The sequence below is a fragment of the Oryzias melastigma genome, linkage group LG1 (genome assembly GCF_002922805.2).
Source record: "Oryzias melastigma strain HK-1 linkage group LG1, ASM292280v2, whole genome shotgun sequence".
In the NCBI taxonomy this organism is placed as follows: domain Eukaryota; kingdom Metazoa; phylum Chordata; class Actinopteri; order Beloniformes; family Adrianichthyidae; genus Oryzias; species Oryzias melastigma.
In genome coordinates, this window is record NC_050512.1 from 18,101,095 (window position 1) to 18,125,110 (window position 24,016).

General features: G+C 37.0%; 1 protein-coding gene across 1 annotated transcript in view; it reads left to right on the forward strand.

Annotated features, from left to right (window-relative positions):
* Positions 1 to 3,616: 3,616 nt before the first annotated feature.
* The window catches only part of tacr3a (tachykinin receptor 3a), a 31,814-nt gene continuing 11,414 nt past the window's right edge, over positions 3,617 to 24,016 (forward strand). The window contains exons 1-3 of the mRNA XM_024290244.2: positions 3,617 to 4,440; positions 6,266 to 6,454; positions 8,262 to 8,412. Of these exons, the coding sequence (XP_024146012.1) occupies positions 4,073 to 4,440; positions 6,266 to 6,454; positions 8,262 to 8,412 (708 nt within the window). The 5' untranslated portion in view covers positions 3,617 to 4,072. The remainder of the gene's footprint in view (positions 4,441 to 6,265; positions 6,455 to 8,261; positions 8,413 to 24,016) is intronic.

Genomic DNA, 24,016 nt, shown 5'->3' on the forward strand with positions numbered 1-24,016 from the left:
ATGCCAATCATCCACATGACACTTAAATACTTCACAGAGCCTCACTCAGTGCGAAGTATTGTTTGTGCCTGCAATACTAAGCGTTCTATCTTGACCTGATCTTCTGTTTACCTGACCCTGCTTTAACTCTGACCTCGATCTACGCCTATCCTGTTCTACCCAACGTTAATCTCTGATGCTCCCATGCTCGTGTTTTTCCACTGCCTGCCTGACCCCGATTTGGCTTTATGGACTTTTAGCCATATTTAGACACGTGGCATCCTGTCTGAGCTGATAAAACTGCTGCCTTCCTGTTTGTTACACTATTATTGTTCATCAAATATTGCAAATAAGCTCAAATTTGTGGCTCTTCTTGAAAACATTTTTGTTTAATCTCAAGTGTTTTCCTAAGCAAATGACAAAAGACACAAATGCTGGACCACTAACACTCAGTATCAGTTAAATAAAAGTCACAAAGTATCTACAAAGTCACATTTCAACCCAAATGTTTTACATGGTTAGACATCCTTGTTAAAAAACAAATAGTAAAAGCAGATTAATTTCATGCTATAAAAGTTGTTCCTTCTTCTTCACACAATTGTTCTTTATTGAGTGATTTCAATTACAACTTGTTTTGCTCTCTGCTTTTTTTTTGTTTTGCTTTGGTTTTTTTTCTTTTTTTTGTTTGTTTGTTTTGTTTTTTGTGAGTTTTTCATTTCGTTCTGTCTGAGCAGGTTGGCCGTGGCTCTCCAGGATTCTCCAACCCCTCCCTGTGGGAGTTGTCACAGCTCCCTGCACTTTAGTTTGTTTCAGATTTAAAGAGATGTCCCTGGGTCCTCAGTCAACTCGTTTTGCATGTATCCTTATCTGCTTCTTTGTAAGCAATCACTCAGGTCCCTGTTTTGTAGTTGTGTTTGTGAGTTTCTATGAGTTTTGCACCACACAAATAGTTATTTTTTTATTAGACAACTGGAATTTGGCTTCCAGATTTTTTTGCACCTTCACATCGAAAGTGTGCAGCCCCTTATACCCCCAATCTAATATTACTGGTGCAACAAAAATGGCGAACAATATTGGAGCTATCCAGCCATTCAGTTTTGAGCCAGATGCTTGCACAGATGAGGATAATGAAGCGTTAATGGATCTATTTTTTATATTAGTGGATGCATCGGTATGGAGTGGAGCAGGGAGCTTGTGCCGTTGTAGATTCTGCATCACACGTATAAGCTTTTTCCAGCAGTATATTTTCGTCTGCTCCATATCCACAATGATTTGTGTTAAAAAATACTCACAAAGGCAGTTTTAAGCTCAATTTTCTTTATTTATGTCCTCCACCATGAGAAATAGGCCAAGAGAACATGTTGAAAATATCAAAAACACGATTTAATATCAAGACTTGTTAAAGGTTCCATGCTAAAAAACTTGTTCCGGATTTCATGAGAGCTCAAAGACTCAAAGGAAAGCCATCCTGATGAGATGTAAGCCATTTTTTATTCCATTGCCCCAGTACCAGTGGGTGTCCTTTTTCCAATACATATTTGGGTTTTTTTATATATATTTCAAAGAAGTCACCCAGACCTTATTACCATCACGCATTGCATCATCTACTCGAGGATCAAACATTTCATTTCATCGCTGAATATGAATGCTCTACAGACATACATCCCCCGCTGCTTTATCCTTAAAACTTCTGCAGTGTTTGTGTATCCCAGGAGACCAAAAACTCCTAAGTGCCTGACGTGAATCGGAATTAGCATTAATAGGTTGTGCGGAGCAGCAGCTAAATGCAAGACTCTTCCTTCCTAACGGCTCTGTGTAAAATATAAAGATGCTTGTTTTGATTATATCATCAATTATGCAAGCTTCTTGTCATAATTCGATCATCTCTTGATTAGGAATAATTAGCATATTGTTCCCATATAATGGAAGATTTTAGGCAAAAATGAGTCGCTCACAGAAGGTGTTAGAAATCATCATAATCAGAGGAAGAAGAGTTTACAATCTGTCACCCTTTTCTTCTCCTCTGGTCTGGTTGTATTGTAAACTATGCAAATTTGTGAATAATTTTAAATAAGATTATTTGTTTTCTGACTCTGCCATTGTTTACACTCCACAAATAATTGTGAGAATGGTCTGCACAACTGTGTGCAGTTCAGGGATGAGTAAACCTCTCATAATGTACTTTCTAGTGATTTGGGATTTGGTCCAAAGTTGTTTGATTATGGATTGTTAACAACATAAAAACTTATGGTTCAGAAACAGCTTAGCTAAATTGGAAACCTTTTAGAATTCTTTTTTTGTTTTTAATTTTGGTGATAAAGTAAATCATCTTTAACAATAAGAACTTTTCTGTGTGTTGAAATGATTTGGTGGACCAAAAGGATCTGATGAGTCTAGAAGGAAATCTTTGAAATCTAAAGGAGATTAAGGCATAATGTCTACACAAACAGATGAAGTGTTTGTCTAAGGCAAACAGTCGGTGTGTTGAGGGGACTTGAGCCTGTTGGGTTTTGACTCTTGGCAGAGTCAGACAAATTTTACCAGTAGGGTAAAATTCACAGCATATTCACTCCATAGTGCACGTGGTAGCTTAAAGTTCTACTCCAATCATCTTTTGACGTGTTGTAAAAGCATTCCGGTGTTATTTTATTCATTATTAAGTTGTTTATTTAAACTAAAATCAAAAAAACTTCTGTAGCTTTCTGTCCGTATAATATCACCATTTTACCAAGTATCCCCAAGACCTGAGACCTGCGTATTGACGAATTGTGATTGATGCTGACAAGAATTTGAAGGATACAGAAAATGGTGCTTTCTTTGTGAGCATGTTTGTCTAAAATTTGTAAATTTAGAAAATTAGAATGCGTGCTCAAAAATCTCTGGGGGCACTTGATATGGACAGCCGCTTCCCCAGACATTTACACATTGTCCAATTAGAGCTGGCGATTTTGCTGCCGCTGCTATGTGGCTGCTCACCTCTCGTGCGATTTTTTGCAAATTTTGTAGTGATGGCCTCTTGACTGCCACTATATAAATTCGTGACTATGCCAACGATAAAAAAATGTCTTGAAATCCACAAGATTTTTCCTATGCTTTCACATTGCGCAGTAGAGTTGTTTTTGTCATCCCTTTGCTTACATTCTCTCCTGCTAGCTTTTAGTCCCTCACAACCCCAATCTAACATTTCCGATAACACGGTGGGGCAAAAATGGTGACCATTATTGGAGCTATCCAGCCGTACAGTTTTGAGCCAGATGTAAGTTCAGACGAGGAAAACAAAGACGTACATGGATCTTTTTGTCAACAGGAGGTGGAGCAGAAAGCTTGTGGCTCGGTGGCTGCAGCTTCTATGTTACAGCTAAAGGCATTTTGTGTCCACTCCTGATTCACATTGATTTGAATAAAGAAATACTCATAAACACAAGTTTAATCTTTAATTCTTTAACACGCATCCTCCATCGTGAGAAAAACAGCACTAGACAAAACACCAAAAACAAGATTTATTCTCATTGGAGTGCCTCAAGGCAGCTCCATGATTGCTTGCAACCTTATCTCGGTGGAATTTGATTATTTTTGGCATAGATATTGCGCAAAAACTCTATTTCCTCTCTGGCTCCTTTGAAATGCAGCTGCCACAGCAGCATTTGTTTGGTTAGGAGAGATAAAGTTGCATAATGTGCATGAAGAGAGAGGGCAGACCGTCTATTAGTTATTCATGAAGTTTGAAAGACCAGCGGCGAGTGGCTTATCAATCAATCTCTCTCACTGTTTGTGTCAGTCGCGCGCCAGTCTGCCTGTTGCTGCTGCTGCCGGCTGTGGCTCTGCATCCACACCCACGTTTAGAAGACACTGCGGGTTCACGCACTCCTCCACTGAGCTGTTTTGGTTTATCCACAATGGTCAGCGGACGCAAAGAAGGAGGATGATGGGGTTTTTTCTCTTCTTTTTTAGTTTTTTTGCACTGTTTAACTCGCGCGTAATGGAAACTGTGCGTAAATCCTCTCCCGTTCAAGTTTGGCACCTCATTCATTCTTAAAAAAACCTCAGTGAATCCACAGCAAGCTTCACCACTCCAGGAGAAGAAGAGGAGAGGATGGGAGCCCCGAGTAACGGATCCAACATAACGTCCAACTATACGAACCAGTTTGTGCAGCCCCCGTGGCGCGTCGCGCTCTGGTCGGTCGCCTACAGCTTGGTCCTGGCGGTGGCCGTTTTTGGGAATGTCATCGTCATATGGATCATCCTCGCGCACAAGCGCATGCGAACGGTGACGAATTACTTTTTGCTCAACTTGGCGTTTTCGGACGCGTCCATGGCCGCGTTCAACACTCTGATCAACTTCATCTACGCTGCGCACGGGGAGTGGTACTTTGGAGAGGCTTACTGCAAATTCCACAACTTCTTCCCGGTCACATCTGTGTTTGCAAGCATCTACTCGATGACTGCAATAGCAGTGGACAGGTGGGTTGAACGACACTAAACTACAAAACAATTTAAATCATAAAAACTGAGCATTTTTATCTTGGTAAATTAACTACATTTGTCTTTTGTCCTCTGGAAAATTGGGAATTTTCTTGCAAATTCAGGAATCAACAATAAAAAAAAATGATGATGCAAATAAAGAAAACATTGTTGTTTGAATAACCTAAAGAGATATCATTTTAAAATAAAGAATATTTGGACATATTGTTCCTGGTTATCTAACTTATAGACCTCCATCGCATAACAGAAAATCCTGTTGGTTCTTTTTTGTAAAATCCAATTTTATGTATCCAAAGGGATCTTGTGTGGATTTACTGTCATAAAAAAAAAAACCTATATACTTTAATTTGTATCTGTTGTGAAAGAAAACATGTATTTTCATCCGAGGAGCTGTGATGTATCATTAGTTTTTGGGTTCATCCCTTCCCATGAAACTCCCCTGCAGTTGAGTACTGTGTTTGCACATCCGAGAGAAGATAACCCCCTTCCTTCCTTTTTTTTTTTATCATGCTCTACCTATCTGCCTTTCTCGCATGCTCTCATCCCCTTCTGCTCCTCTCCTCCCTCTTTTGAGCAAGCAACACTATCATCTAGGCTTTGATCTTTGAACCGTTTTCTTCATATTACACAAGAAAGCAATAAAGGAGAGACCGTTATGGGGGAAAAAAAACATAAAGCTAGGTTAAAAAACGTAAAAATGTAATAAAGGAAATGTGTAGATAAGTGTGACAAAGTGTTTTGTGTTTGAGGTGCTGTCCTCCTCCAGGGCTAGTCCGTTGTCACGCAGATAAAACCATTTCCTTTGGGCTGTGATCATTTTGGCTCCTCTACAAAAGCCCTCCACGCACTTGATTATTTTTGGCCTGCAGTGCCCCTTCGGTTTTTGTCAATTGTTAGCTGGGAAAGAGAACATCAGCATGACTACATGATACAAATGTAACCTCGGGTCATGTTTTTTTTTCTTTTTTGTGACCCCCGTGTGGTGCTGCCTCCACTTTGTCCAAATCTTAAAATGGCAGAGGCCACAGTTCGTGATTATTTGTGAATGCTTCAGTCCTGCGGACTCTTCCGGGTTCCTCTGTGCAAGAACAGCAGGCTGATGTGTAAAATGTGCTCAGCCAGAGTTGTACGTTTCCTCAAAAAGGTGATGTAAAGGCCAAGATGTAGATGATCCTCAGCTTTTTACTTGATAAAAACAAAATGTCAGCAGAGAAGATGCACCAGTAGCAGCAAAAGGCTGTGAACCTTTGTTCCCAGCAGGTCTGCTTTGGTTCTTTGTAACAGATACTAAGTCATGCATGTCTTCCACTCACACAGAAGAGCTTTAACTCATGTGAACGCTTCACTTCAGATTACAAAACAACATTTTGGTTTTATATAGGTCAGACGTTTGACTGGGTCATTCCAGAGTATCGAAATATTTCTTAAACCCCGTAGAAAAATGTGTGTTTAGTCTTAAGATTGCGGAAAGATTCACTTCTCAAACAAAATCAGTCCACGGATGTACATCCTGGCATCCGAGCCATCCTCCAGCTCTGCTTTTTCTCAGATGACAATTACTATAGAACTTTGTACAGTCGTAAATAGGTAGTAATTTAATTTAAATCTAATTAATTTCACTTTATCTATTTATTTTGACCAGAAAAATCTATAAAATGTGAGAATACAGTTTTTCCATTAATACAAGCTTGCATATGCATGTGTGTAGTTCTATTTTTACAGAAATCAAATGATTTCATTACAGTGTTGATGTGCAAAAGTAAAAGTTGTTGTTGAAAAAAATCTATCTTTCAATTTCCTGCAGATACATGGCCATCATTCACCCTCTGAAGCCTCGCCTGTCAGCAAAGGCCACCACAGGGATCATTGTGTGCATATGGAGCCTCGCTATAGTTCTGGCTTTCCCACTTTGCTACTTTTCTACCACCCAAGTCCGTCCCCGAAGGACCATCTGTTACGTGGCCTGGCCCCGCATGGCAGACGACTCCTTTATGTGAGAAAAACTTTTATTTACCGAACGTTTAGATTTTTTTTCCATTGTTTGTAAAGTTTGACTGATGACTATTGCAGATTAATTAGAGTGCACTGCCTGGGATAAGTCACTTTGTTGGACTTACTTTGGTATTAGCTTAATCCAAAGTAAAACCCGCTATGATCCTACCTTAGTAAGTGAGGGTGTTCCAGAGGAGAGAAGAAGTCAAATATCTGATCTGTAGTTCAGCAAATAACACCAGTTTATATTCCTAGAAGAAATGCATGTGTGTCTGTGTGTAGCTGGAAGAGCAAGACAGGCCATATTTTTAGCCAGGGCATTTCATACTTCACAAGTAGCCCACTCCAGATCTTCTTGTTAAATTCTGCCCCTGCTGCAAACGTCACATGCTCTTAGCGTCGTGAGAATCAACTGTCACAACAACAAAGCTAAAGTACCTGAGGTATTTCTCAGCAGATGCCATCAGGGCAAAAAGTCTACAACTTACTTGACATTTGAACGCCCTTTCAGTTCTTTAAAGAGATGATATACATGTTGCTTTTTAAAACAATCCTTAGTTCAAACTGCAATACATCTAAATTATGACCAATCAAAGGAATAGTTGTTTGGTTACTGCATAGACATGACTTCAGTTTGGGAGACGTGTTGGAAACAGGCATGTTAACACAACTGATTGTCTCTGACGTCACAGAATGGATTCGGAATGACAAAAAAAAAGCGGTTTGGGAATATTGACTAGAGTTAGCTCCGCCCACTTCAGCAAGGTTCCTATAAAGGATAATTGGGTGGGACAAATTAAAGTTCTTTGGAATTGGAATTGATTTAGTTCAAGCAGTCAAAACAAACAAACAAAAGGAAAACATTGTTTTCATGTATATATATATAAACAAAAAATACTTGATTGCTATTTTGATATTGATATTGATTGATATTCTATTTGATCAGCGCACTCTTGATAATGCACAAATTTGAGCTCCAACATATAAAAAATAGCTACACTAAGATAAGAATTGTTCCATCACAATTGGCATCAATAAAACAAATATTGTAAAAATGTTGAAACTTTGTTGAAAATGTTGAAAGTTTGTTTTCAAGTGTAAAATTGGAAGCCAAAGTGAACAGGCTCCTTTGAAAACTGCCGCCAGTGGTTATTTGACGATCTGCAAAATTTGGTATTGTGGTATTTGCAATTCTGATGCTTCTAATTTACACGGAAGAAATGGAAGGAGTGAGATTTGTATATCTGTTGCTGTGAGACAAATAAAAAGTGGGATCATGTAGTGGTTTAAGACATCTTCCTTCCTGGCAAGTTTAAGTCTATCTTAACTGGTTGACTGGTGTTCAAGTTGCTGCAATTGCTTTAATAACAATGGATGCCACATAAACTATTTTTTTCATCGTAAATTTGCTTCTACTAAAGACTTTTTCCAGGTTTTACTCATTCCAGGCTACCCAGATGAACCATGCTAAATTAAGTTTTTTTTTTCCTTTGTCTGAAGCTACATTCAAACTACCCTTAGCAACGGGCTAAAGTGACCACTTTTAATGAAAAGTCTTTGTAAACGTGCGTATATGGGTGTTTTGGAATTCTATATTCAAGATTCTTGTGTTCACGTGTCCCTTAGCATGTTTCTTCAGACATTTTCAGGCTCTACATACATGATTGAATCTGCTTTATACGCTAGCAAACAGTAGCAGGAAGAGCATTTTTGCTCGTCCAGTGTGAACCACCAGATCCTGATAATTAAATAACACAAGATTTGACAATGTATTCACCCTCTTTGCTGTTGATCTGCTTCCCCTTTAGGTATCATATCATAGTTGCGGTTCTGATCTACGTGCTGCCTTTAGTAGTGATGGGCATCACCTACACCATTGTGGGGTTGACGCTGTGGGGAGGTGAGATTCCTGGTGACACCTCTGATAACTATCACGGTCAGCTCCAGGCTAAAAGAAAGGTAAGCATGTTCCAGGGCAGTCCCACATAAACATGACCCGCGGCGTCCTCATTTGCCTCGCAGTGCCTGAATACAAAATGTAGTAAACTAGGAACAACTGTCAGTCACAGAACTGCACGATCAGGCAATTATTACATTGATCTGCCTTTTCAAAGGTTCTAATCGGATGCAGAACATTATTGTGACACGTTAAGACAGCTCCATTATTATGAAAACCTCATGAATTGTGTTTAGGGTAAAGCTGAGAGTAATTTAATTACAAAAATATTTATGCATGTTACTTTTGTTGAATATTTTCGTTATTTTAGGTATGAAAAAAATAAAATGTAATATTTTTGAGTTCACCAGGAGACAATGGACTGATACTGAATTCCCTCATAAAAAACTGTATCTAATAATAGCAATTTATTCCCTTAATAAGAAGTTTTAAAGATCCCATTTGTGTTTTTAACACGTTTTTATAGCATTTTTTTCATATTGGAAGACATATATAAAATAATTTAAGACTAAATTGTGCATTTCTGAGTATTTCTTTATTCAAATTGTAATGAATCAAGAGAAGATAAAAAAGCTGACACATCAACTGCAATGGGCGAGCCAAAGTCTCCTTGCTGTGCTTCAATCTGATGCATCCACTTGCAGACCAATGGATCCATTAACATTGGGGTTGGGGTTGTGAGAGGCTGTAAGCTAGCGGTAGATTGTGTAAACAAAAGGATCATGGAAAATCAGTTTCTTGAGCTTGACGCTGCAGCTGCGTGTGGGAGGAGCTAACAGCTAATGTTTTTAGCCTGACTGCTACATGGAGAGGTGTCTGTGTACATGCTATCTCACGTCCAATGGGTGGAAGACATGGACGATGTTGAGAGATCAGGTGTATTTATTGTGAAGAGATCTACAAAAGCATCGGGAATCACGTCTTCATATCTGGGTTTATGAGATCATTCAGAGATTTTCCCGGTACCAAGATGACAGCTGTTCTCGTGGTGTTTCTGTGTCTCTGTGACTTTGAAGGCAGTTTGAAGTTTGAAGGCTCACGGTCCTGCATTAATAGAAGTTCAGGACAAAAACGCTCGCATTGGATTAGTATTCTACCCGCTGATGGAGTCACTGAAAACATCACGTATCCAAAGCTGAGTTCCAAATTGGAAGATGAGATTCTGCAACCTGCTGAAATTTAGATATTTGAACTCTGACTTTGCTGCCCAATCCCACAGTGCAAAATCGGGCTGCTGCCATACACTCACCTGTCGCTCAAATTGTGCTACAGGACCTCAGGTCGCTTCTGTACCATTGACTTAACACTGAATTCTGCCATGCAAATCACGTTTGGTGTGAACGCAGGATTCAAATAAGCTCCCTCAAATGTTGCATATTTTATTGCTAAAATTATAAACGTACTTATTTAAAAACATTTAACAGACATATTGGAACATTGTAAAGACCCCTGTCGCACTTGCACCGCTCTTCCCTGATCTTAAAGCAACTAAATGTGCAGGTGTCGTCTGTGCATTCAGGCCCCCCTGTGCTTTTAGGAACAAGTGCACACATATGCAGTCTATCACTTTCAGCAGCAGGGAGCAAATGTGAACTCCCACCGTCTCAGCAGTCTTGTTTTGGTTGTTTGCTTTTTATAGATTTCATTTTTTTTTTTTTTAATATTGTCGAGGGAATGGATTCTAAGGTAAAAAAAAAAGTGTTTTCATTTGTGGTGCTTTTTTGTGCTCATAAAAATGTACAAAATAATAAGTCCATGACTTTTACACGACTATTGTTGATTAATCCTTGACATATATAGTTAGTAATTCAGGTAATATAGCATTACTTTGTGATAAAAGTGACTTTGTGTGATTTGTGTCATAGTCTGTTTGCTTAAAGCTCTCCATAACCTCCCGTCTGATCCGGTCACAAGCTTTTCTGATTGATGCCATGAGGAACATAATTAAGGAGGTAGTTGATAAGAGAAATGCTGTCATTTTAAAAGGCAACAGCCTTTTACATTTACATTTCACCTTTTTTTTCACCTGATTTAACTTTTACAAAAGTTGCCTGTTTTCAAATACAGCTGAATATTTGACAAACTTGAACCTAATTAGCCATTTACTGTTATTTCAAAGCATGGTTCCGGTGAAATCTTTGGGGGTGCATGTTGCAGTGATCAACAACAATGCCTTCTGGGTGTGTGAGTGTTGCTGCTCTGTCAACATTTCAGGGAGGACAACCTTTAGGGTGTGCAACCTTTGTGATTGTCACTTATAGTCAATGCAACTGGACAGGCACGAGCTCTAAAAAATCAACCGTGTCTTCAGGGGTTCATGGGTTTGACTGCTCTCTGATAGACATACCTGGAACTATGGTTCAAATCCTGAGGAGTTTGCAGCTTTCTAAAGATTTTTTTCTTCAAAATAGACTTTGACCAATGAATAAATAAGATATGTGCGCTCATATGCAGGGAAATACCTTTATTTTTTTTTCATGAATTTAAATGACTGTCTTCACCCAAAACCTTCAATATCTACAAGAACAAGGGTTCTGCAACACTGTCTTTTAGTATTAAAAAAATTATTTATCCATCAAGTCACATTGACATTATAAATCTTTTATTCAGTGAATATCTAACCAAGATGACAGACAGCAGCAATCCTTTAACTCAGTGTCAAAGATAAAAATGACATGTTAGCTACATGTTCATGATTTAACAACCTTATTCTTCCTCTTCAACCAATCAAAAACTATTCTTGCCATTATACTTCCTGTTCTCTTTGTTTGGCCTCAAAAAAAGGATGCATCTGAATTTAGAGTGAACTTGAAATACTTTTTCTTTAAAACAGTGAAACAAGAACTATACTGCTCTTTAACGTTAATACATTTTTTTCTAGGATTGTTTAAATAAACTGTGACCCAATAAAGACGATTTGAAACTCACTATTAAACAGGAGTGATGCCAGATCTTGTATGTTCCACTTTGAATTCTGTCTATGACTTTATTTAATGATCAATATGTTCCATGACCTGCATCTTCTTTAAGTGTGAAAATGTCACAAATCATTTGTATTAGACAATTCTAGGCATTTAGAAGCAAAAAGCTGATCACACAAGTAATACAATATTCCTCCAAGAACTGATTATTGTTTGCTGCCAATTTACATGAAGAGAGATTTCCATTTATTAGTGTGTCCATAAATTGCTTTGTGACTCTACAACAAAACCAAATCCGATTTTCTGTGATCAACAATTTTGAGAGATTTGGGACTTTCTAGTTAATTACGCATAAATTGCGTTATTTTCACTGAACAGCTCCAAACAGAATTCACACACAGACCCACTGGCCGAGACTCTCGATGGACATCTGTATACATAGAAAAATTACTAATTCGTGAGAAACAGTTATGAATTATGTATATCATGCATTTATCATAGAAAAAAGACAAACTCAGGAAAAACATATTAATTTTATATCATGCATGTATCACAAAACAACAAAATTTAATCGATGAACCATGCTCAAATTGAACGTAGCGGCATTGTGACACGGCCTCTAGGGTCTGCTCTGGTGGCTTTACAGAGATGTCTTCAGAAGCAAAAGCAAGATCTTGATGAATTACACTTTTTAAGCGATTAAATATTTTAATGTTGTCAAAAACTGTTGGAATAAGCTTTAAATTGAAAGCTAAGATTTGAGGTTTCTGTCTATTACTGCTTATAGTTTGACAGGAATCCTTGTGAATCACAGTGTTTGCAGATGACATTGTCATCCATAGTGATAGCATGGAGCAAGTGGAGTAACATCCAGAGAAGTGGAGGTTTCATCTGGAAAGGAGAGAAGTGAAGGTGAGCTGCAATAATGCAGAGCATCAGTGTGTAAATGGTGATGATGGAGGGAGCTGAGGCGAAGAAGGTGGAGAACTTTAGGTAGTCCAGAGGAACAGAGAGTTTGGGAAATAGGCAAAAGGAGGTTGGAATGGGTGGAGGAAGGTTGTAGGTGTGATGTGTGATATAAGAGTGTCAACAAGACAGAAAAGAAAGGTTTAGAAGACATGTTCGGGGAAGAGACAATGGTGATGTTGGGAAAAGAATAGTGAGGTTGGAGCAATCAAGAAAGGTTCATGAGTGTAGGGATGATGGCAAAGATGACACTTCCTAAGAAGAACTTCACAGTTTTCCAACTAAGATCTGCTGAACAAATGTGTAGATTTGGCTTTCTAACAATGAAGTCCATTTGTTTCTGAACTGTATAAAAAGAGAACCAACATAATAATATTCCTGCATTTATTTATATTTTGTTTCCTTTTTTTAATCAAGCAAAACTCCTCCGACGTAAAAATAGCAATTGGAACAAATTCCTTTACATTAAACGTTTAGAAATGATGGTCGGCAGTCTTTATGAAAGAGAAAAGAGGACAGAACATCGAAGCAGACAGTTTTAGCTCAGGGGTCAGGCTCACTGTTGACATCATGTCAATGGCTTTCCATTTATAAAGTGGGGAACGTTTCTGTCGTCATCTTACAGCGTGTTCTTTGTACAACTACCACATGCTGCGATTTTTCCAAGTATGCTTTAAATTCACACAAGAGTTTTAAACTGTTTTTCTTTCCTTCTCTTAAAAATCAGCATTGGTTTGCCGCAGTTTTCCATTTTTTTCAATTATCCATTATTTCTCTGAGGAGTTCTTTCAAAGCGATTGAGCTGATCAATAGTTAAATACCATAAATTGTCTGATTGATTGGTCTGCAAACACGTCTTCATCCTAAAGCCATTTTCTCAAACACTGCTGGAATGAAAAAGTACTTTTCCGGTGGCAATTTGACTTCTTGACGAAACGTTGTTTTCCGTGACGCATGTTCATCCCTCAGCCTCTGTCCTGTCCTTATCACAGGTTTACGGGATATGGAGCAAGTGAATGTCAGGCAGTTCAAGAGTTTAAAGCTCACAGGCTCTGAACAGTACAGGTTACAGAGAGGAGAGGACAGCCCCAAGCAGTACTGTCAAGCATCACTAAGCAAAGTGTCTCAGAAACTGCTTTTTTCTTTTTTTTCCTGTACTGCAACAAAACAGTGCAAATCAATACACATTTTCATACCAAAAGTTCTATCAAAAACATACAATTTGGTCAGTGAAACATCAAAAAAAACAAAAAAAAAATTAAAAAGTACTTTTCTGTGGCTTCAAAGTTAACTAATTTAAAACATTTTAATTGGCTATTTTAGTTTAGCCCATTTTTCCATCAGAGTCCAAAGTTGTTTTTCATTTTTTACAGCAAAGTGCAGCATGTGCACAGAAAAACATCTGTTACACTGAACACAAAGTTGACATTTAATCATTAGGAAATGTTCACGTAACTAATGGATACATCTTCACACATTAGTTGTTCCAGTATAACACTTCTTACTCACTTGAAGCTTAACATTAATCATGTGTTCACACCTGAGAAGCTTTCAAATGAATGAAGACGTTCATCCTAATTGTGGTGCACAGCACATCACTGCAGCATCATCAAACAGATTTTCACAGCCGAAAGGACGATTTCGTAAAGCATTCTGTCTGGTGCTTCATTTGGATGATTTAAGGGGCTGCTGCATGCTGGGTAATGCCAGCAAATTTATCATTTGTCCTTGTATTCATTATAACGAGGGTCGAGTGACCAGGTTTGATGTTACCGTTTAATGATTTCAAAAGGTAAAATAAATAAATTATTAAAAAAATAATAATAATAATAAAAAAAAATAAAAACATGATTTCAAAAGGTAAAATGCAATCTGTGGTTTGCTTTTGAAAAAAATGTAGCCTGTTTATGATTTTCCCAATAGACCCTTTTCACAGTGACGACAGACAAAATGACGACGGGCAAAAAAATGTGAATAGTCACTTATTATATTTGAGGTTTTATTGAAAATATCAACCTTGCATTTGAGCAGATATTAATCTAACGCGTTCTATTTTGCTTGATGTTATTTGCATGTGTTTTAAGTGCGATTGAGAAAAAAAATGATGAAAATTTATGTTGGCCACACGTAATAGGTGCAGCCAAGATGCACATGGCTGAATGTTTTAATGATATAATCATATTTAGAAGACCACTGGATACGCTTTTACAGGAGATCAAAAGATGATCGGAGCAGTATTTTAAGTCATAACAATAGTTCTAATAAAATATATGTCTATTTTTTCATGTTTAGAATTGTATTTTTTATATGATATGAACATTTTTGTTTTAGTAAAATAACCATTGAGAAAAGAAATAAGCTCAAACTGGCATCTGAAAAAAAAATAATAAAATCGTAAAAAACAGGAAAAAGTCACACAGCATGACGGTTAATGAAAGCAAAAACCACTGGTTCTGTCCTTTGACTTAATCCACAGTGCCATAGTCTTGCACTACAGGTGCTCTATTTTAAGCTCACGCATGGTTCTCTTCATTCAAAATGTCAGTTTGCAGAGCAGCACTAATGACTTGTTGTAAAGCAGCTTTAGAAGGCCACGTCTGCAAGCTTTACTGAAAGCTCCATGTATTGTCCGTCCTTCTTCCGTCCAAGTTTTAATCACTCATGCAGGCATGTGGAAATGCAAAGATCATTTATAAGTCATATAGTTCCTTTCACATGTCATCTATTATTCCAAAATGTCATTAATTGTAAAATCCAGATATTCTAACAAAAAGAAACCACGTTTATTTCTTTTCCTACATGCAAAATAGTCATAGATTTAGGGACTTCAGAGCACTTACTGTGTGCAGGGGCAGCACTGAAAAACCCAATAATGAATGTCTGTGATTATCTGACCAGAAGGCAGCACTTCATTAAAAACAGACACTGTTGTGTAGTGGAAATCACTGCATGGGGTCAAGAGCAGTTCTGAAAACCTGTCAGGAGCACAGCCTGTTTTCTTACTGCTCCTCCAAAATGAAAATTGAAACTCTCCCTTGCAAGACAAACACATAAACACTTGTTAGATTGAGGCAAAATAGGTAAATGGTGCTGCAAGAGTGATAAATGAGGGTCACCATCTCCCAGCATGCACTGTTTTAACCCCTTTTTATTTATTTTAAATAGTTTACTGTCGAAGAAGCCTAAATATCACCTGTTTTCTCAAAAGAAACCTTTTCTAATACTCTTATTTATCATACAAGTAGCATTTTACAACTGAAAAATATAAATTGTGTGTGACCAAAAGCTAACACAAACATTTTTCTTTTTGACAACTAATGACAAATAAATCCCATTGCGGCTACACTGAATGTTTAATGTTGTTTGCACTTATCATTTGCATTCGTCTTTAGCTTTAAGTGTTTAGTTTGTCTCGCACATTTTTGCTCAGAAATACGATTTACCAGCTGGACACATTTTGCTTTTAAGTCAACTAATGGGAATTCATTTACCGCAATAATGAAGCGACATTAATCGGCTGCAGGGGAAAGTCTGGAGACAGCTTTGTTTAACTCCGAACTCAGTTTATGCATTAAACTTCGTTTTACTGGCTCGCTTTCATTACTTTTTTTGCTCTTTAACATCAGCATCCTACTAATACATTTTTCTCCCCTCCGACTTCCTGTTTTCATTCTGTCCCTCACTCCCAGTAGTAATTTTCAAAGTGTCGTGGCGTGACAGAAAGCCAGACTGACTTATGGCCGTTTACTTCAGCTCCTTTTGAAATCGTTGCTGTAAAAATGTCCACATGAACCTAACTGCTTAAGGAAGAGGCGAAAACTGATGTGCTTTTCCTAACAAACTGTGTGAGACCATGTGAGTGGTTTCAGTGTTGACGCTCACCAGAGTCCACCACAGATCCAGAACCACTTTTCTCCTCTTTAAGTGTCTTTTTTTTTGTTTTGCTCCCATGCAGGCGAAATTGAAATATGGCATTCTCTTTGGAGTTTCACCCAAACAAGAAACTGAAGAGCACTTACCTTAATGTTTTGGTCCAAAAATGCTACTTTGGGCCTTTCTTCTCACCTTTTCAATTTCTGAACTGAGATGGCCTTTGAAATTGTACACAGACCCGTTTTCCAGCAGTCATTTTTGGTTGTATTTGAGAAGTGAGATTAAACATCAGATTCTCCTTTAGAAACTCAGATGATTGTAAGAACAGGGTTTGAGTACAGGCTTTCATCTGCCCCAGCTTTATTGGTATATTTTGAGTTAAAGTTCTAATGGGAGCACAAATAGATAAATGCTATTTTTCTGAGTGGTTTTACCCCCACATGGTTGCTGCCGCATGTTCACTGCCACCCGGCTATTAAAAGAAAATTGTTGCGATCATAAAAGTCACCGGCTTGTAATTCAGGCTTTTATCTCATTCCGTTTTAGTGCACTGCAATGGATAGTTGCTATCTCTCGAAGGGCTTCATGTCACAGCCACATGTTTATCTCTAACAGGCTTTTTCTGTGAGACTGGAGCGTGAATGCAGGAGTTACTGGGCTGATTCAAGACCGTTTAGAGCTCGTCACTTTGCTGGGAGGAAAAGTTTGTCTTCACGCGTGTTTGCATCAGCCTCACTGGGTCATTTCCTCTGCTCATAATGAAATCCTTAGATTGTATCTGAAGTAAAGCACCTCATTTGCTTATCATTTAAATAAAGACCAACAACGTCTTAAGTGTTTTAATCAGCACATTCAATCTAATTTGTTTCTATAAGGTCACCTGTAATAGACTATGCTCACTTCGTAATAGTTTGACAGCAAATGTTTTAGTAAAAACAGAGAAACTTAGCAGAGAGTTTGCAATAAAAGGATTTGGCATGTGCTTAGACTACATACATGTCAATTTTAACCAGTTAAATTTACTCTGAACCAGCATTAAACTCGCTTTTTTTCCCTCATCTGAGGATTTTTTGCATATTGCGTTAACTTTTGTAAAAGCTTGCCAACACACCTGTCTTACCCTGAAGATTAAAAAAATGTAATGTCTTGGCAGCAAATGCTTCTAATCCCAGATGACTAAGATTATAACACACTTGGGAAAATTGGCATAATATTACATCTATACATCCTCTTTTTAACTCGCCATATCCCTTTTGAGGACACTGGGTTGCTGGAGCCTATCTTGGCCACTGTTCGCCCATATGGAGGACCGGAAGAGACAAATGGAAATAAATATATACGCCATTAAATTATAAATAAATATATCATTAATTGTTTAAATATTTCATGACATATCTTTCATATTGTTTTAATACAGCATATATTTAAAAAATTGTTTATTGATTTTCAATTAATCTGTTTTTGTTTCCACATTAATGATTAAATATTAAAATGTGCTTTTTAATGGTTATTTACATTTTTTGATGCCACATACATTTAAACATTTATTTATTGATTTCCAATTTCATTTATTTTATACCAATTTTAAATAATTAATGACACTTGTGTTTAATAATTTAATGCCGTATATGTTTATTTCAAGTAGTCTTTTCCGGTCGTCCGTACATTCTGGACAAGTTGCACGAGACACACAGTCACTCCTACTCACACAAATGCAGCAGAGGGACACTTTACTATAGAGTAACCAAATAACCTATGAAACACGTTCTTGGACTTTGGGAAGAAGCCGGGGTGCCCAGAGAAGACCCACACATGAACGGGGAGAACATGCTCACAGAAAGAACCCAGCAGGGATTTGAACCAGAGCCTTCTTGCTGTGATGCAAGAGCGCTAACCACTGCAACCACTTTACAGCCCACATAATAATCTTGCAAGATAATATTAAAACAGTGAAAAATCTTGATCTGGGTTGGACGGAGGAGTAGCGGTTACCGCTCTCGCCACACAGCAAGAAAGCTCCAGTTCAAATCCCAGTTGGGTCAGTTTCCATGTTCTCTCTGTGAGTTTTCTCCATGTACTCCAGTAGAAGTACATGTTTTTGGACAATTACTAGTGTTAAGCTTATTGAGAAGACTGTTATCTAATTAGGACGTATAAATAAAAATGAATTGAAATTTAATTGAAAAGAGCCAGAGAGGAAACAGAAGAAGAGTTTTTGACTTCTAAGAAAAATACATTTGCATTTAACAGACAAAAACCAGGAGTCGTTACTCCAAATACGGATTTATTTTAACAGCTGTTCCAACACTCCATAATAATTGTGCATAATTTTCAGCAATTGCCTGTCTAATATTACAAAGACGCTGCTAATAAATTTTATCAAACAGTGAATTTAAGTCTATTATTATAATTAGAAAATACCAGTTTTATTGGTGTTTATTTGTTTAATTGCTCACTCCTGAAAAGTTGGACACGGGTGAAGTTGGTGTCTGATTTGTTAGCTTCTACATTGACATTTATAGATTAATGGTTCCTGCACCAAAGTTAGAGTACAAATAAAGTTTAAAGCAGCTGTAAATATTTTACAAAGGATGAAGATAAACTTTACCCTCAAAAGTTAGGCGAAACTGAAGGCTTCTAAAAATTAAAAGCCTCATGTCATGAAAGTATTGTCTGACATAAACCCATCCATGGCCTGATAAAGGTTAGGGAGCACTGCTATAAGGTGTGCTGAAGTCATGTGGAGAAGTTCTTGACATCTCAGCTGGTTGAGCAGTTTCCTGGTTTTGTGATGTTCAGTCACATGCTTTCATCCTGTCTTATCTGCTTCATTTGTCCTTAAAATCTTTCTTTGGTGTGTAATGTACTGTACTTGTATAATCTTCTTGTGTGCACATGTTTGACTTCAAAAACATTTGACTGCTTTCAGTCATCTCAGATTTTTACACCCAGTAGTATTTTTAAACCCGAATTTAATTCCAGTTATGAAAAAATGTTTACTCTTAAGTTTTGCCAAACGTACTCTCATTACTACATCTTTCATAACTCTACATTTTGCCTAACAAGCTGTCATATTTACAACTTTATTGATAAAAGTGTCTATATCATTTGTGATGTCTATGAGTTAAAATGTGTTTGCTTTACTGCTACTTCTCCACTAATAACAGATTTCCCAGTGAGGCAGTTCTCCTTTATAAAGAGGAACCTAAAGTATCTCAAATGAAGCATAATAAATCTATAACTCACGTAAACCACTTTACTACAGGGATGTTGCCTGAGAAAATTGCTAAATCCCTGAACTCTGCATAGATTTAAGCTAAATAAATGCATATTTAGGCTTGTGATGGGCTGGTAGTTCACCTCCCTCTTCAATCAAAGCTGAAGTTACACAGAATCTAATGGGTATGAAAAAACAGTTTTTTGATAAATAAATTCATGCAATAAATATATTTATGTGTTATTCACATTTATTTATCTTTGGTTTTCTTAAATAAAATTGTCAAAAAAACTAAATGTCACACACTACATGCCATGTGTGACACCCTTGGAGCATCTTCCCAAGATGGAAATGTCACTCCTATAGATTGAAACTCTTCCTTTGTGTCTTTCTTATCAAGTTGTTCAGTCATCTTTCAAACACTCACTGCAAACTTTCATGTGTGGCAGCCAATTTCACACTCATTTCCTTCTATCGGTGCCACCATGATCAAAGCCCGCTGGAACTAAAGTGAGGAAATGATACGATATAGAGCCCAAGATCAACAGCGGTTATTGGAGCATTCAATGTTGCGGTCTTTGAATTGCTTCAAAGTATCTCAAACTCAGAGGAAAGCTTCAGATTGACCCACAAATCTGATGCTAAAATATTTCTCCTTGTGCTCTTTCAATAAATCTAAATTCAATCTTTGTTAGAATGATTTTATGTACATCTACAAGCATAGAGGAACTCAAACCGATCATGTCTTCCAGTTGGACATACAGACAGTGGTGAGTCAAGGTTTTAAAATTATTAGAGTCGTATCAATCAGGAGAGCTCTCGAATGTACTTTACAAAGTTACTTAGAGCTTCAGTGGAAAAAATACCAGTTTGGAGTAATGAGGACATGGGAGCTGCAATAACTATCAGACTGCCAGCTTAATGATCTATGCGCTACAAAAACTCATTTGGCTTGATGAAACGAACAGCCACTTCTGTGGCACCCACTTGTGACTCGAGCTCGACCGACATGACAAAAGGTCTGAATATTACAGTAAAAAAAAAATGTACGTTTGTTGTAGTCAACAGAAAAATGAAAACAAATAATTTGTTTTTTACACCCTTTGGAGAAATCCACAAAAACAAATTTTCTATGTACATTTTTAATGAGGTGTTGATAGTATTAATTATGATCCAGTGGGAGATTTGGTAAGTTTTTTCTTACAACAATATTAGTTTAGGATGCAAAAATATTGACATGAATGTTCAGGAAATAAGAGTTTTATTTACCCAGTCTCTCTAATTTGACACATTTTTAACACGCTGTAACTGTGTTATTAAGAATAACAATCAACAATTTTTTAACACAGTTATGAATCATAGGAATAAATGAAGCACTATAGATGAGTTATTGTCTCCATTAAGATAAAAACATATAGCGAAATGCTTCCCGCAAGAAGTGTTTTAGAAATTTCCCGGGGGCAGCCATTTTGAAATGAGCGTTAAAAGCCCTACTACTGCCCCTAGTGGAATTATGGGGAACTACAGGACAGAAAACATGGACCAAGTTGTAAACAATGGCTTTTTAAGGAAGGTTTGGATCATGCTAATGAGATAGGTATGTGTCAAATGTGATATAAATGTGTAAGGTTAATGATGATATTTTATTGATATCAAATCTGATACATTTTTACAAATAATTTTTTCGGTCAAAAAAGTTTAAATCATTTCCAAATTCTTTTTATATATGTTAAAGCCCTTTGATAACTGAAAACTTAAAACTCCCTGTTTGAATCTGTGTTGGCTAACGGCCTTCCCCCACTAATGCCCAGTCTCTTCTTACTATCGTTTTAAAGTATGAGTCGTCTTTTAGTGCAGTTACGGTTCAGAAGTGAAGCCAAAGCGAAAGCCTTTGATGGTGTACCTGAGACGGGTTTGAATTTGAAAGTGAGTAAAGCCAGACCCCCAGTTACTGCTTGGTGCCTCGTTATGCAATCAAATGAGTCCCCATTTAATCCATAGTAAAGGGATCCAATTTTACACCCAATTTTCAGCTCTGTGGTTAAATTTGATATTCGAGAAGATTGTACAGGAGAGGAATTCTAATGAATGTTTAGAATCCAGACATGTAGAATCCAGACCTCAACATAATCAATGTCCCTCCTCTCAACGATGTAAAAACTAAAACATCTGGCATGAGCTGTTCCTCCAGTGTATTCATTCCTGATCCTCTCCATCCTCATATCAACCATTCTGTCTCTCCCAGCCACCATCTCTGCAACCAACCATATAACCACTGCAGAGCATACTGCATACATTTTGTTTTACAATCAATTGTGGCTTTGAAATAATAAAAAGGGAACTCTTTGCACTAAATAACCATGGTAATTTTTTATGTATCATAGTAAAGTAAATGAGTTTAAACATTTGAAGTTGAAAGTAAATACAGATTTTCTCCTGTTGACATGAACATGAACAGCAAAATAAAGCAAATTTAATTCCTAAACCATTCTTTAAATACACACTAATCAAACACAAACACACTCACCACTTCTTCATTTATTTATTTATTTATTTTTACTTTCACAGCAGAAGGTAACACTCTTCATCACATCCAAAACAACAAGTTCTGCATAAAACCTTTATAGCTTTGGGGAAGGTTCTTCCAAAAAGTACAGCGGACCAAACAAATCTTCAACATTGGATCTCGGTTGTTAAAGGGCAGTGATCTGACAGTCATACTCAGAAATCCAGCAAAGCTAAAAAGTATATGTTTTCCAATAACTGTGTAATTTTTAATATAACTATTAAAAGCTAGCACCTTCCTTTAATTAGTTAGTTTAGGACAGCTAAAATTACCACAGCTCTACAGGTCACTTAGTAAATCTGTAACCAAATCAACTTCTTGCAACATCCATTGCTAAAGCACTTCTGAGCTTACAAGTCCTTTAGGGTTATTGCTTTGAACACAAAGTTTGCCTATTTTCAAAGCTTGCCGTTGCTGGTGACATAAGTGAAAAAATTAATAAGAAATTGCACATCTTTTTTCAAGTGAGAAATGACTGACATACTTTGAACCTTATAGAGTACATGGTTGTCCCTTTGTTGGCAACACTAAATACTTTTGTATGTAACTAAAATATGTATATTTTTCCTTTTCCATGTCTAAATCATCTACTTTTAGTTTCACACACATAAAATATCAAAGTGATAAAAAGATAATTGACTCTGGCTCTTTGAGCTGTGCTTAATCGTGCTCTTCATTTACACCCCACCAATCTCATATTCTGTCTGAGACTATTTAAATGAGATTTCTCCAGAACAGTCTTCAAATAAAATAGTTTAAGGATTTTCACATGAGGTTTAGACCCAGTTATTTGCAGTTCAGACATTTTGTTCTTCTCTCAATTTGAGTGGTGTATTTCATATACATAGTCATTCGCGTTTATGTTGTGTTGAATTTATCATATTTTAACTGATGTAATTTGGTTGAATTATAGTGCATGGATTAAAAAAAGTAATAAAAGCCATTAAAGTGTTCTTTCATAATATATGTCTTCTCATAATCTTAAATTAATCAGGTAGGGTTTGCAATTAACATCTTGTCTCTTAGCAACCAAGAAAACAATCTTGAGTTTGAGATTAAATCATATTTTCTTACCTTGCTTTACTCATACAGTAATCTGAAAATCCAAGTGCTACACAGGAAATTGAACATGCTGACATGAGGCTCATTTTTTATTACCGTAGTCTTCTGCAGCTTTTTAGTTTTATCTCTCAGGCCTCACCAGAAATACAAGGGGAAAGTTGAAGGCTTTAGGAAGACGGTGTTTGATAAAATACTTTAGGGGACAAAAAAGTTACTTTGAAATGACAGTGGAGCAGTCACAGCCTGATCAGTTGGTTCAGACAACTAACAGATCTTTCATAGAGGGACAATATTAGTGTAGTAGATGTCAAAGAGTGTCTGACATAAAAAGTTTTAATGAGTGGAAGTATTCTATCCAGACTCTGAAGTTTTCACATCTTTAGAAAAGATAGAAGTCATTTAATGTCCCACTCCAAAAAAAATCTGTGATGCAGTTTTAATCTTAATTTTTTCTATATATGTCTTACATCATGAGAAAATGCTACAAGAACATGTTAAAATCACCAAAAACGTGATTTTTCTTTAACAGAGTTGATCTTTAAATTGCTTTACACCAGAGTTTTCCATAGATGCTAGAAGCCATGAAGGTTCACCAAAAACACAAGCAACTCTTGCTGATTAAATTCAAATTGTGACTACAGTTTTACTGCTATAGCTCTTACAAATCAAGTGTATTGCTGAGTATTCATCCGTGTCTTTTCCTGATTATCCGGGTCACATTCTGTTGGCCTTTTAAAAAATATCAAGTGTCAGCTCCAAAACTGGAGAGCCTCTGTCCTGATTTAACCCTCCTGTGAGCTCAAACAACCTGCCAGAGGAAAAAAGGACATTTTTAGAAAGAGGAAATTATTAAAACAAAATTTTAATTTTACATCATAAGCAATCAGAATACACGTTAAATTTATAATGCAATTTTAAGCAAATCCATATGTCAACACAGTCATCTTGTTATGTTTTGTTTGTGTTCACCTTTCTTTTCTCCTCTGTGCAGGCTGACTGTG